General features: G+C 38.7%; 1 protein-coding gene across 1 annotated transcript; it reads right to left on the bottom strand.

Annotated features, from left to right (window-relative positions):
• Window positions 1-2,547: 2,547 nt before the first annotated feature.
• VRTN (vertebrae development associated) lies at window positions 2,548-4,563 on the bottom strand. Its single transcript, XM_026705207.2, has one exon. The coding sequence runs from the start codon at window positions 4,561-4,563 to the stop codon at window positions 2,548-2,550; it is 2,016 nt and encodes a 671-aa protein (XP_026560992.1).
• Window positions 4,564-13,910: the final 9,347 nt, after the last annotated feature.

Below are 13,910 nucleotides of genomic sequence, written 5' to 3'. Positions count from 1 at the left end.
TTATTACTTACAGTGAACCTGTAAAAATGAAATGAAATATTGGGATCAGATAGGTTTGTTAATCCAGATGACTCTTAAAAATAATGTATGGTTGAAACCAGAAGTTTTTAAGTTTAATGGAGAAACAGACTGAAAGAAAACATGGGACTTTATTTTTGTATGTGGTATCTGCTGCAAAGGTTTTGTATGCAGAGATGGAAAATTGTACAAATTCCCACAAACAACAGCCTAATTCAGGAACCACCAAGAGGGTCTATGACAATTCGTCACAGTCAACTTGCCATGGCCAACTTGGCAGACAACTCTATGGTTATCTCACCACAATCGATTTGCCACGGCCAACTCACAATGGCTATCTCACCAGTCAACTTGCTGTGGCCAGCTCACTGCAAGACAACTCACCACGGCCATATTGCCACAGGACAACCTGGTGCAGGACAAAAGTTACGCCATTATCAAATTGTGGAATAGAAGCATTAAAGAAAGAATACAAAAGGAGGTACAGAATAAAATGTGAATGGCAAAAATTAAAATAATTTTTATTTAAGTAATTAAATAGAATTGTTAAATTGTCCCACGGCGAGTTGTCCCATGGTGAGTTGGCTGTGATGAGTTGGCTGCAGCAAACTGGCTGTCATGCCCCTGGTGGAGACAGACTCTGAACAATCAGAGGAGGACCCCAGGCCCATCCCCTATCCAGCCTAGGGCATGCAGGGAGGAGAGAATCAGGGTAAAACATGGTCTACTTGGGAGGAGAACAGGGTAAAATGTGGTCTACTCAGGAGGAGATGGCCATGATCCTCTTCATGGGTTGCAGGTGTGAGATCTGCATAAGAGTTTGGACCTGCATGCTAACAGATCCTGGAGACAATTTAATGTTTTATTCCTAAAGGTTTATCTTGATTGGCGTTCTTCCAACCGAGTGTCCCTCGTTATCTTCCTGAAGTTGGCAATTATCTATCCTGGTCTGTTCTGGAACTTTATTCAATGCAGTTTGTTTTTGGTTTTTGTTTTGTTATTGGCTCTTTGAATTTGAACTGTGTTTCTTTCCTTTGAAATGTTATTTTGAAAATAGTTTACTCCCCTACTGTGAACAATTAAACAGTGAAGCCAAGTTGAAGGCATTAAAGGACTTTTAGTTACGTTTTGGGTTTTGTTATATTTCTGAAATACTCTGGGTCATCACACTGGCCATGGCAAGTTGACTATGGTGAATTGGCTGCAACAAGTTGGCTGTGGCAAGTTGTCCCATTCCCCCACCAAGACCACTTCCACCAACATTGACAGGGCATGTCACTAGTATATAAAATGAGACTCTCCCTCCTAGCACTGTTGTCACCTAGTTTGATAATAAACCCTCTGCAAGAAAACACTAGGCTCAAGAGAGTACCAAGGACATCACCATTTGTGGAACTGTTAGATGCATTTATGAGTTATCTATTTTATTTAGAGTAATAATGGTATATATATTCCTGTTATTACTTCATTATTAAACTGTGGGGCTTTACAGTCTTAATTAATAAAAATGCCTTTTTTTTGGAGCGGAAATGATTTCTATGTTGCCAGTGTGTTCAAGAACTGTATACAGAGATGGTGCAGGATTCCACAGATAATTCTGGAGTAGGATAGGAGAACTCTCTGCGGGAGATATCTGTGTATCTCTCTGTTCAAGTTGAGGTGGGTTAGGGTTTCTTCCATCATTTTAAACCAAGCTCAAAAAATAGGTCAAGAGGAAAATGCTTATCTGGATGTTGGTATCCACTGGTATTCCCCTATACCAGGAGTGTTAAACTTGTGGCATCGTATTGTCATCATGTGATGTATCGCAACTTTTCCCCCTTCGCTAAATGGGGGGGTAGGCGTGATGCATTCAGCCTGTGGGCCACAAGTTTGACCCTATACCATACTAGATTGTAACACAGAAAGTTTTCTCAAATATCTTCTGAAAAAGATAATGTTTTATTTCTCCTCTGTATCAGCACCCTCTCAACTCTCATTCAAAGCTGTTTCACAGCCGAGTCCTTAATCCACTTTCTTACAAAAAAAAAACCACTTAGGACAACTCAATTCTCCCTTTTTTTTTAATGGATATCTTTTTATATGGATTTACACAAAACATATTACATATACTGGAAGAACCCACAACATATATTATATCCATCAGTTGGGTCAGTAAAACTAATAACTTGTCTTCTGAAAAGAATACATATCCAAAGCTAAAGATTTCCAGTGATAATTTCATGTTAAGAAATGAAACATAGGTCAATATCAGTGAAAAGTTGATCAGCAGAATGCAAACTTAAGAATAATTTTCACATATAGCTTGCGAGACTGTTCAGTTTGTTTTGTAAAAAAAAATTTAAACAATAAGCTGCATTTCTTTATGATACAAAAAGAATATTCTATCTTGGGAATATATTTCTATCTTTCCCTAAGCTTCGGGAAATATGGATGAACACCTCTGGAAGCCAAAGAAACAAATCCACAAAGACCAAAATAGCAGCTTGTAGAATGTTTCATTGCTGAGGCAGCATATCTTAACTATCCCTAAGCATCCACTAGAGTAAGTCCATCATAAAGGGCACGTTTCCACATGTAGTAAGTTGAGCGTGCTGTTAAGGGAAAGTGGGCTCTGAACTCCTTGTATGATGGAAAGGTCTTTGATTCAAAACGTTGCTGGAGAAAGAGTTTAGCCTGGGCTTTGAACTGAGCTGTGGCAATCACATCCATCACAAACATGCTGCTGTTGACTTTTTCAGACATTTGATAATCTGGAATTGCAATGCTGTAGGGTTTCGGGATCTGCTTATCCACAGGCACTGGAGCAAACTCTTCGGGGTGTGTGGAATGGAATTTAAGTTCTGCCTTTCTATTAATCTCAGAAGATGAGGGAGTCTGTTGCAAATTTTGGGAGGCCACTGTTAAGGGGAGGCAATACTCTTCGGTCTCCTTGACACTTTTTTTCTTCCAAAACCAATAGGTTGTAGGAGAAATATTAGGATAACGCAAGCGAAACTTATAGAAAGGCATGTTCCATTGGCAAACACGTTTCCTGGCCAATTTACGAGCTTGCTGTTGCCAACTGTAGAGAGACTGCTTAATACCCATGAAAATCCGGGGCCCTGGATGTTGCCCATTGACCATCTTCATGTTAGCCAGGTTTCCAGACTTCGGTGACAGATACAGATTTGGTTTCTGGGTTACAGAAAGAGGTTGGGGAGGCTTGAAATTTGGATTTCCTTTTATGGCTTTTCTTCTCCAGTTATAGTATGTTGATCTGGAGATGCCAGGAAAGCTACGTTTAAAGTTTCTGTATGGCACAAGACTATTCATGGAAATACATTTTTCTAGATAAGACTTGGCTCCTTGCATGGAAGTTCCATTTTTGTTTTGACTCAGGAAATCTTTTGAGCTCTGGCCTTCTTCAGATTTTCCTGCACTGTCTGGACTAGTGTGAAGCTTGTACATTTGAGGAACCTTAGACAAGGTGACATCAGAAGAGGCAGAAACCTCATGGTTGTCCACACTTTGCAACTCATGCTTCCAGGCATAGTAGGTGGAGCGAGAAATTTCTGGGAACAACTGTCGGAAGTGTTGAAGAGGAATAGTGGTACCTTCTTGAAAACAGGATTGCAAAAAATGTTTGGCTGCAAATCTGGCAGCTGCTTTCTGTCTATGCTCTCGTGACTGGCGTCTCCATCGGTAGAAGGTGCTTTTGGTAATGCTGTATCTTTCACGTAGGTTAGAGTAAGTCACCTGGGGATCCTTGTTCAGCAACTCCAGTGTCTTCACAGGCTGAACCTGAGGTTCCGGAACGGATTCTGGGGGTTCCAGCTCTTCCAGACCCATGACAGGGACAAAGTACTGAGCTTCAAAAACCTGGGAAGAAATCTGCTTCCCTGACCACATGATGTGAAGTGTGGAGGTTTGCGAGTTGCACGTTCTAGGTCGGATGAGTCGGTTGAAGTACGGCCGTATCTTAAGGTTGCTCATTGGGTAGATGGAATAAATGTTGCATTGTAGTACAGATGCCAGAGCGTACACATGCCACATGTTGACATAGCTGCCAGGAAAGCAACTGGCTTTAATGTCAGCATCAAAGATAGCCTCTAGGGTAGCCAAAGGTAAGAGAGTCATCTCAGGAGATTTATCTGTACAAAGAAAATAGCGAGCAGCTTGCAGCATCACCTTAGAATCAATCATGCCATTGAAATAGTACTGCTTGTAAAGCAACATCTCCACAACTGTGCGGACCTGTAACTCCAGAGTTAAGCTAGTGTTACCCCACAACAACACACTTGCTGCCTCAAACAAGTGGTTCCCTTTGCCTTTACAAATGAAAGGTAACATATTGCGAGGAGCATCTTCTGGGTAAAGACTTTTTGCTATACGGTCAACTTCCAGCTCTTCCTGGAACTGCCTCCGATAGCTGGGTAATGAAAGAGAGGATAACATCCTCCTAGATGTCAAGGCTGCACGAATTAATTTCTCTGACCCATGGCATTCAGTTGCATCCTGGAGCTTCTGGAGCATGGACTGCACTAGATGGTGGCGCTGGATCATTCTGAAATATAGAAAAGTTTGAAGAATTAGAATGTCGTGTTTTGCACAGATTTTCCCTTCATGGCTCCGTGAACTACTTAGGAAGGCACAGTTATGCTGTTTTGTCTTGGCACATAACTATACTTCTTGAGCATATCAAAAATCCATATGTAATTAAAGGGAAAGTCCAAGCTAAGAGATGTTTTTGTGGAAACTGGTGCACAATCCTGTGGGTTAGAATACTGAATTAGACCTTATTCCCTAATAAATAGTCATAAAACTGCATTATGCATTTTGCATTGGACTGCACATTTTATAAAATTTAATTTAATCAAGTATGTACAGTATCCCATTGTCTTATCCAAGTGAACCTACTTAGCAGACTTTGCCATTAAACAGAAGGATTAATGCTTGAAAATATGATCAGTGTAACCTGCTAAAATTCACTGAAGAGCACAGCAATGCTAAAAGATAAACGTATGCTTTCTAAATGAAGAAATACTAATTCTGAAGTTTACTTTTTGTCATTTTAATGCTACCCTTCAGTAACATTTGCTCTTATAAAGGACAGATATTTGATTTAAAGGCAGCTTGTTCATATGCTGTACTCTACCCAACAAAATCTCTCATCCTTTATTTGTCTGGTTTTTTTATTTGTCAAATATTTGCTTATGTCCTTTAAAGAAAGAATCCATTTAAAAAAAATCTGTGTTGCACCCTTGCAGTTTTTATTCTTTCCAGACAGCCAGATGCATAGCAAGCGTTGCAACTGCTGATTCAAGGGCCCATATCTAGTAGGCTAACGAAGGCTGAGGTAATGCAGTAACAAAGCTGTTTTGCTTTAATTTGTCATAAATAATTCAGCACAATAGTTCATTTGTGTTTATATTTTACAGATTTATGTTCTAAATATAACGGTACCTGGACTATGAGAGCCACTAGCTATTGTACAATTCAGTTGGCTTTGCAAAGTTAAAAAAAAAGACAATATAATGCAAGACTTAAGAGACCTCTTCTGGTAACTGGACAATATTGCATTTCTATACTGGTATTTAGCTAATTCACGAAGTGGTTTATAAAAAAAAATACAAGAATTACTGCAAGATGAGAACATTGTTGATATCACAAACACCTTGCAAAATTAGGAAATAAGTATTTTCTTTCAGTAGGGAAGAGTCTTTCAATGAAAGCTCAGCAAACTGAAGATACGGATGTGAAGTAAAATTGTGCTTCTATTTTTCCTAGCTGAAATTGTTTCTTATGTGGATTTTAAAAAAAGAAATTCTAACAGTATTTTGCAATAATCTGAGAAGGTAACAATGTGGTTTCAGCCACCTCAGAATCATATAACATTGCTTGCAAAATTCAGCACTTGTGGGAAATTCAGTTCTGGAAACACAAGACCGAACTACCATTCTTCATAAGCACTGCAAATTATAAGGGTTTTCTCATAAAATTTATAGGATGTAGCACTGAGTTATATAGTAAAGGTATAGTATGACTACTTAATTTGAACACTTCAACAATGGACAATATTCAATGTAGTATATGTCCTTTACCATTCTTGTCACAGGACTTATTTTCCTTTTCACATTCCTGTAAGTGGGCAGACTTATGGGAGGAAAGAGGATGGAGAACAGATACATGTTCTCTCCCCTATATATCAATTTTAAAAGGCATAAATGGTTGCAAATCTATCATGGAAGCTCTTCTGAGTAGAAAAGAACCTGCCATGTCTTATTCAGTTGTCTCCTTTTTTGTGTATGAAATTCAGCTTTCCACATCTAGTCTCCCAAAGTTCCGCCATTCTAATTATATTTATCCAAAAATGCTTGTTTGAAAATTTTTCTTTTAACCTGAATTTTGCTGTTCATCATCTTTAGTAATTCTTTCAATGGTCTTCCCTTCACATGGTATATTTTATTATTGTACACTTTGCACATTGTACCTTTTATGTAGTATGTAGTAGTATTTAGCTGAGCTTCACCATTCGTTTTCTAATAACTTAATCTTCCAGTAGACCCTAAAAATTGCTGATCTTAAAAACTGCTGATCTGTTTAGAAAAGTGAGAAAAGGGGACCTCAGTATTGACATATATTTTCCTGACTTTTCACAAAAAGTGCAAATCTTACTCTCCTACATTTGGCCATTCCAATCATCTATATAACAAGATATTTAAGCCTTGCTATACAGATAAAAAATATAGAAGAACAAGATTTCATAGCTTCTGTTTTCTTCTTCAGGAAAGCACTTTAATGGACCAAACCCCACTTAACAACAGAAATTCTGGGCTCAGTTGTGGTCTTAAGTCAAGAACTACTTGTATTCTTCTCTTGGGATACCTAAAACCATCACTAAAACAGTGACGGAACCCTTCTTAAAAATGTTTACAAATGTTTAGCTCAAAGGGGAAAAAATCTTGTTTAAACAAACTGAGAAAGACATAGACAATATGGTGTCTTCATAATTTTTGGAATATAGCTCATACAATCCAGTGTGTGGGTTAATAATGGCCTTAGTTTAAACCAGGGGTGTTAAACTTGATTTCATTGAGAGCCGCATTCGAGTTGTGTTTGACCTCGGGAGGCCAGGGTGGGCCTGGCCAGGATGGGCCTAGACAGCTTGACGTCACTCGTGTCAGGGGCATCTCTGGTGGACCAAGTGCTCTGCCAGTGAAAACAGGCTCCCAAGCTCCATTTTCAGCTGCGACGGCCTCCTGCCACCCTCTGCCAGTGAAAATGGAGCTGGGGGGGTGCACGATGCAGCTGCCAAAAAGCATAAAGCTGTCCTAGGTTAGGATAAGTAACATCAAGATAATGAGAAGTGGCAGTACTGCTTTACACTGCACTGGTGAGACCACACATGGAAAACTGCATCCGGCAAAGAGGAGCAATAAAGATGCGAAAGGGACTGGAGGCTAAATCATATTATAAGCAGTTGAGGGAGCTAGGTATGTCTATTGAAGGGAAGGATTAGGGGGGACATGATAACTAACTTCCAGTTCTTGAGGGGCTGTCATAAGCAAGAGATTGACTTATTCTCTAAGGCAGGGTGTGAAACTGGTGGCCCATGGGCCAGATGTGTCACACGCAGGCCACGTCCATCCCAGCTCCGCGAAGGTGGAAAATGTTGTGAAACATCACGTGACGGCAATGTGACAAAGGGCAGAACAAGATCCAACCTAGAAGGAGAAATTTTCTGATAGTGAAGATAGTTAATCAATGCAACCTGAGCTTGCATTCTGGAATTATGGATGCTCCATCACTGGAGGTGTTCAAAAATAGACTGGACAATCACTTGACTGGATAGAATAAAGACTCCTCCTATCTTGAGCAAAAGTTTGGACTAGAAGACCTCCAAGGTCCCTTCCAGCCCTGTGATTCTATGAAAAGGATCCATATATCTGTATAGCAAAGGAAACCCCTTTGCTTGAAAAAAGATACTATTTAAAGCATATTAACATTATTGTGGCTATTCTGAGATTGGATTGGAATTGTGATCTATTGACCAGACATGGACACTATCGTGCAATAGTCAAGTATGCAATAAAGTTGCAATCACCTCAAATTATTTGATTTTTAAAAAATAATTTCCGATGTGATGGCAGCAATATCACTTGTTGCGAAGAAACAAAGCATCTGGAAGCATGTGAAAGATTGTCATATCATAACAACTTTATTAGTCTTAAAAGTTGTAAGTAAGCTCTTCAGTAGCTATTTCAGTAGCTTTCATTCCTTAGCTTGGAAAAAAAACAGACTGATACTAATATCATGTAATAAAAATGAAGGAGAATTTTTGAATAAAGTACATCTTAACTTGTCATAATTATTACATTATCTTTCTAAATGTAAACCATTTAACTTATTTTCTAAGTGTTGGTGCTGCAGATAAATAACTTATTGTTTTAGAATACCTGACAAAAGTTATATACACTGAAAACTCTATATAGGCTTTTTTTTTTGCAGATTAATCTTATATATATATTATACAAGCATTCACTGTGCATGTGCTACTTACTGCTGAAATGGCATCCAGTATAGGTCAATACTGAGTAATGGAATAAGGCAACTTTCTATTTATATTATCTAAATTTTCAAGATACCCTAAACACATTTATCAGAAATTATACATTATTAATTCTACAGTATTTCATTGAAATACAGAACATGAATATTTTTTTAGGGAAAACTATATATCCACACCATATTCTATGAAGTACCACCACCATGCACAAACTATTTTATTATTTTCAACAGTTTATGCAAATAATAGTTCGTGTATGGCGGTAGTACTTCATAGGATATGGTGTGGATAGTTTTCCTAAAGGAAGATCCATGTCCTGTATTTCAATCCTAAACTCAGCACTCGTTTCATTATTAGTATAAAAGGACCACGATTTTAAAAAATGTATTCATAGGTTTCCTCAAACTTTGAAACTACTGTATCAAACGTGTTTTGCAGACCAAGCATTAGTATGCATTAAATCAAGTGCAGAAAATAAAAATTAAAAACAAGTTGCGGGGGGGCGTTATCTTGGAGTCAGTCGAATTTGTAAGATTTTTCTCACGTTTCCGTGAGGTCAGGTGAGCGGTCCGCTTTGGAATTCAAAGTAAAAAGAAACATTTCGCCGCCGCCACAAAAACCCAAATCCCAGCCAAGGCCTTGGAAATGGCACTTTCTATGCCCTCTTCGCAACCCAAGAGCAACGCTTAAATAAGGTCACGAGCGACGGGCCAGGTACGAAATAAAGCCGGGTTTCCCTCTGCCGGCAACGCTGCCTCGCTCCGATCTAGGGTAAGGCGGGGAAACCTGAAGCGGGATCTTTTAAAAAGATGGAGGGACAGTAACAGAAACTAACCTGAGAATGAATTTGATGAGCTCCTGATCAACCCAATCTAAAATCGAGCTGGAGGGGAGGGGGAAGAGAAGGGAAGCAAAAAGATCCGCCATCCTTGAAACCAGCGCCGTTTCCAAAACTATAAAAGGCCCATGGAAATGAATTAATTGCTCAGCGTTCTTATGAAAAGGGGTTTTTGTTCAAGAGACCGCGAAGCAGGCTAACTCCATCCCACAAGAGGGCAGCCAGAAGCCCCATGAAATTGCTTAAGACATTTTCTTGAAACAAAGGCGGCGGCTGCTGCACATGGAGGGAGAACTTAAAAAGGTCATAAATGAGGGCTGCACTAGAAAGGCAAAGCCCATGGAGGCCAATTTGAAGGAAAGCTTCCTTACTATGGCTTTCCTTTCCAAGGCCACGGAATACAGCAACGCACAATCTTTTTACTCAGCTGTAAATCCCAAGGACTTCAATTTGCAACTCTACTTCTTGCCTTACTAAGGAGCGTAGAGTTGTTGCAACTTGAACCACATAATCCCCATTCCTTTCCATTTTCCTCCCCATTCCTTTCCATTTTTCTTGGCTTTGGCTCGAATTTGTGCTGGTGTGGTTGAAGAGTCCTCAAGCTCAACCCAGTTTTATGGAAGTTTAAGCCACATTCCCCCAAGAAACCAGTCTGTAAATGTTAGAAGTTTCTTCCAACTCACCTTTACTTGTTGGGCAAGCCAATCAGTTCTAAGCTGCTGCTGCTACTCTCTCCTTGCCTTGGTCTCCCTCCAAGGATGTTTCCTGGATATTTAAATTCTGAACAAGGAAGTGCTGCAATCTCTACTTTCCCAGCTGTGTCCCACATCCAGACTAGAATTGGTTTCAGATCTGGAGTGAACCAATTGGATTGGCTGCTTTAGGTGTGTAAAAAAAGGCTTGGCTCCACCCACTCCCCCAAGGAAATAGTTCATTCCCATGTATTCTTGCATCCAACCTGAAAGGAGCAGAGCAAATTCTGGGGTCATTTCCAAAGCTAAAATGATCATTGCTGCTGTCTAAGACTCTCTTCTTAAAGAGGCAAGCACTTTTAATGTTAATGAATTATTATACTTTCCAAACTTGATTAAGAAAAGGGTAAGGCTAGGCTAGTGGGAGAAAGCCAAAATATACAGTGAGGAATGAACTAGGATAAAATTAATTATGGCAGTTGGAGGCAAAATGATGAGAACTTCTATAATTGCCTAGAAAAAGTCAATTATATTACTTCTATAATTGCCTAGAAAAAAGGAAAAACAACTAGAGTCCTTTTGTATGAATTTTATTTTAGCACACATAGGTACTAGAAATGCTGAATGTAAAGACAAATGCTGAGATTACATAAGGAAAAATTAGTGGCATTTTATTCACCACCACTTCTTTAATGAACTAAACATTTTAACCAATTAAGCCTGGTTTTAAAAAGGTGCATGTTTACAGATGTTTTTAAATAGAAAGAAAATGGGGAGCAAATGTAACTTGAAGAACTGCATTCCATAGCTTTAGCAGCAATGCCGGATATATCTTCTACTTTGTGCTAAAGAGGTGGACTGATTAATAGTGGGAGGAGGTCACTTTTACATTGTGTCACCTTATAAAAGTCAGCATCGGCAGCTTAAATTATGCCTAGTAAACAATTAGCAACTGAAGTATATCTTTTAGTACAGATATCATAGAATCCCTATTCCTTGTTAGCAATTAGCTGCTGCTTTTTACACTGCTTGCAATTTCTGGACAGTTTTCAGTGGTATCCTAAATAGAGCCCTTAGTAAGTATCAAGATAGGATGTAACCAGAGCCTGGATAAGTACTAGCAAATCTGACCGGTTCAGAAGGTTAGCAGGTGCCATAATAGTTTTAATTGTGCAAAAGCCGCTCCGTGTCGCTGTCGGATCATCTACCAGTGAAAGCTGAGCTTTAAAAAGCACTCCTAAATTGCAGAGTGCTGTTTCAGGTGAACATGTCTGCATTTCAACCTTAGCCTCCTGGTCTTGTTTCCCAATTACCTCCATTTTGTCTGGATTTGATTTGTTTGTTCTCCATAAACAAGATGACTGTGGAAAACCTTGTTGAACATTCAACATCATTCTAGAATATGATTGATTTCTTAGGGCTAGATGGTAAGGAACAATATGATACCATGACTATTTTGATGTCAACCAATTCCAAAACTCTAGATGGCCCACTCTAGAAATTGCTCATAGATGTTGAATGAGAACAAGGCAGAACTCTTCGGAGCACAATAAATAATGAACTAGTTGCCCAACAGTAGTTCCCAAACATTGTTTTCTAGCCATGGCTTGACAATTGCCAAAACCATTGGCAATATAGTGCCCTCAGGACCTAGTTCCATGAGGTTGTCCAGAAAAATACTGTGAATAGTATCAACTGAAACTCACCAAGAACTCTTGGAAAATCGTCAGTGTCTCTATCACCAGGTCCCAAAGGTGCTTTTTCCAAAAGGCAACTGGACTTTCTTGGTTTTTTTTTTCTTTGAAAATGTTTTTCCCAAGAAGTTTGGGTGAGAAACAAAACATTTTCAAAGAAAAAAAAGTCTAGTTGCCTTTTGGAAAAAGCACTATTGGGACAACCATGACCTGGATGATTGAGAATCATCCATAGATCAGAGGTCCCCAAACTTGGCAACTTTAAGACTTGTGGACTTCAACTCCTAGAATTCTGGCTGGAGAATTCTGGGAGTTGAAGTCCACAAGTCTTAAAGTTGCCAAGGTTGGAGACCTCTGCCATAGATGATCATAAAGGTAATCAAAGCAGTCTTAGTGCTATATTTTTACCAAAAGCCTGACTGAAATTTGTTCAAATAATTCATATTCTCCATCTGTGTCTGAAACTGGAAGGTCATCACATCCTCAGTTACCTTTCTTGAAGATTAAATGTTTGAAATTGGCCTATAATTGTACAGATTTTCAATAGAATTTTAGTATAGCCTTGGAGGGGACACTTCTTACCTGTAAGAAAACTATGGTCTCTTCCCTTAACCCTGAATTAAATCCTGAGGGGTTTATTAGCAATAATTTCTTTATATATTTATAGGATGAAATCCTATCTTTTAAAACAATCTCTGTCCTTCCAAAATAGAGTTCCAGACATACCCTCCACTGTCTTTTTTTTCTGCTAATCTGGGAAAGGTGAGAATTTAGGTACAATGCTAAAGGCTTGTTCTTCAGATCATATTAGTGAGTCCTGCTTTGGTATCAAGGATTTCACCAAACTTTTGTCTATCTTCAAACTTAACTTCCCAATTACAAGGGCTAGAATTCTGCATTGCAAATGAATATAATTTTTGAAAGTCTTTCCCACTAAAATATTTCCCACTTTTTCTACAATTGTATAGAATGACATTAAGAATTATAAGCACCAGGTATAAATGTAGGAGCAAAAGAAAACAGCTGAGCAATACTGGGTACTGATGCTCAGGTTTAATTCTTCAGAAATGAAGCTTAGGCCCCTGACAGGGCACTAATAAAGGAGGCATCAACTCAATGTGCAGTTATATAGAAAGTAGCAAAGAAGGAAAATAAAAAAGAATCATATCTTATTCCTTTCCTGTGTTGGACACTTTTTCAGATCATTACCATTAAGTATTAAGAAATTTATCTTTTGCTTAGAAAATGTTTGAATTCACAAATTTAAATACAAGCAATAAAATATTGTGTATTATTCTCAGAGAATGTAGGTCTGGCAGCAGTAATCACTTATATAATTTTGTCATGAATGCACTTTTTAGTATTGGATCTGGGAAGGTCCAATAATACATGTTGCAAACATTCACAGATGAATAGTATCACTGACTTAATCTCTTCTATTTAGCCATTGAGACCAGGCTGATTAGGCATAATCTCTAATCATGAGACTTTGGTAACAGGAGATCTGTTTGATTTTCTACCCTGCTGCCAGTATCTTTGGCTATTCTCTTGAAATCAGTTGTATACATGAAACAATTGCTAGAATGCAAAGTCTAACCAAGAGAATCCCTGAAAGCATTTACTCAACAGACAGATCTTTTCTAATCAGACTTCATATACAGTATTTAATAGCAGTAGCACTTAGACTTATAAACAGCTTCACAGTGTTTTTATAGCCCTCTCTAAGTGGTATTACAGAGTTAGCATGTTTCCCCCAATTATCTGGGTCCTCATTTTACCAACCTTGGAAGGCTGAGTCAACCTTGAGCCACACAGAATTAAACTCCTGGAGTGAGCCGTGAATTAGCCTGCAGTGCTGCATTCCAATCACTGCACCATCACAGGTTTTTAATGTCAACTTCATATAAAATAATAATTGCAATAGTATCATTGTCATGATTTGGGAAATTAAAGTGTACTTTAATAAACTACTGCATAGGTTTACAAGGTTTCTCAGCCTTCTGAACTGTAAGATATATGGACTTCATGTCCATTTGTTCAGCATATCTGGCTGGGGAATTCTGTGAGTTGAGATCCACACATCTTAAAGTTCACAAGGCTGAGAAATACTGGTTTATTAG

This window comes from Pseudonaja textilis, chromosome 1 (assembly GCF_049901715.1).
Source record: "Pseudonaja textilis isolate UNSWEBS1 chromosome 1, rPseTex1.2, whole genome shotgun sequence".
NCBI classification, from domain to species: Eukaryota; Metazoa; Chordata; class Lepidosauria; order Squamata; family Elapidae; genus Pseudonaja; species Pseudonaja textilis.
Note: the sequence above shows the minus strand (reverse complement) of the source record. Positions and strands in the feature narration are given on the sequence as shown.

What these genes read in the sequence shown, in the direction of transcription:
- VRTN (XM_026705207.2), bottom strand. Translation starts at nt 4,563, where the DNA reads ATGATCCAGCGCCACCATCTAGTGCAGTCCATGCTCCAGAAGCTCCAG.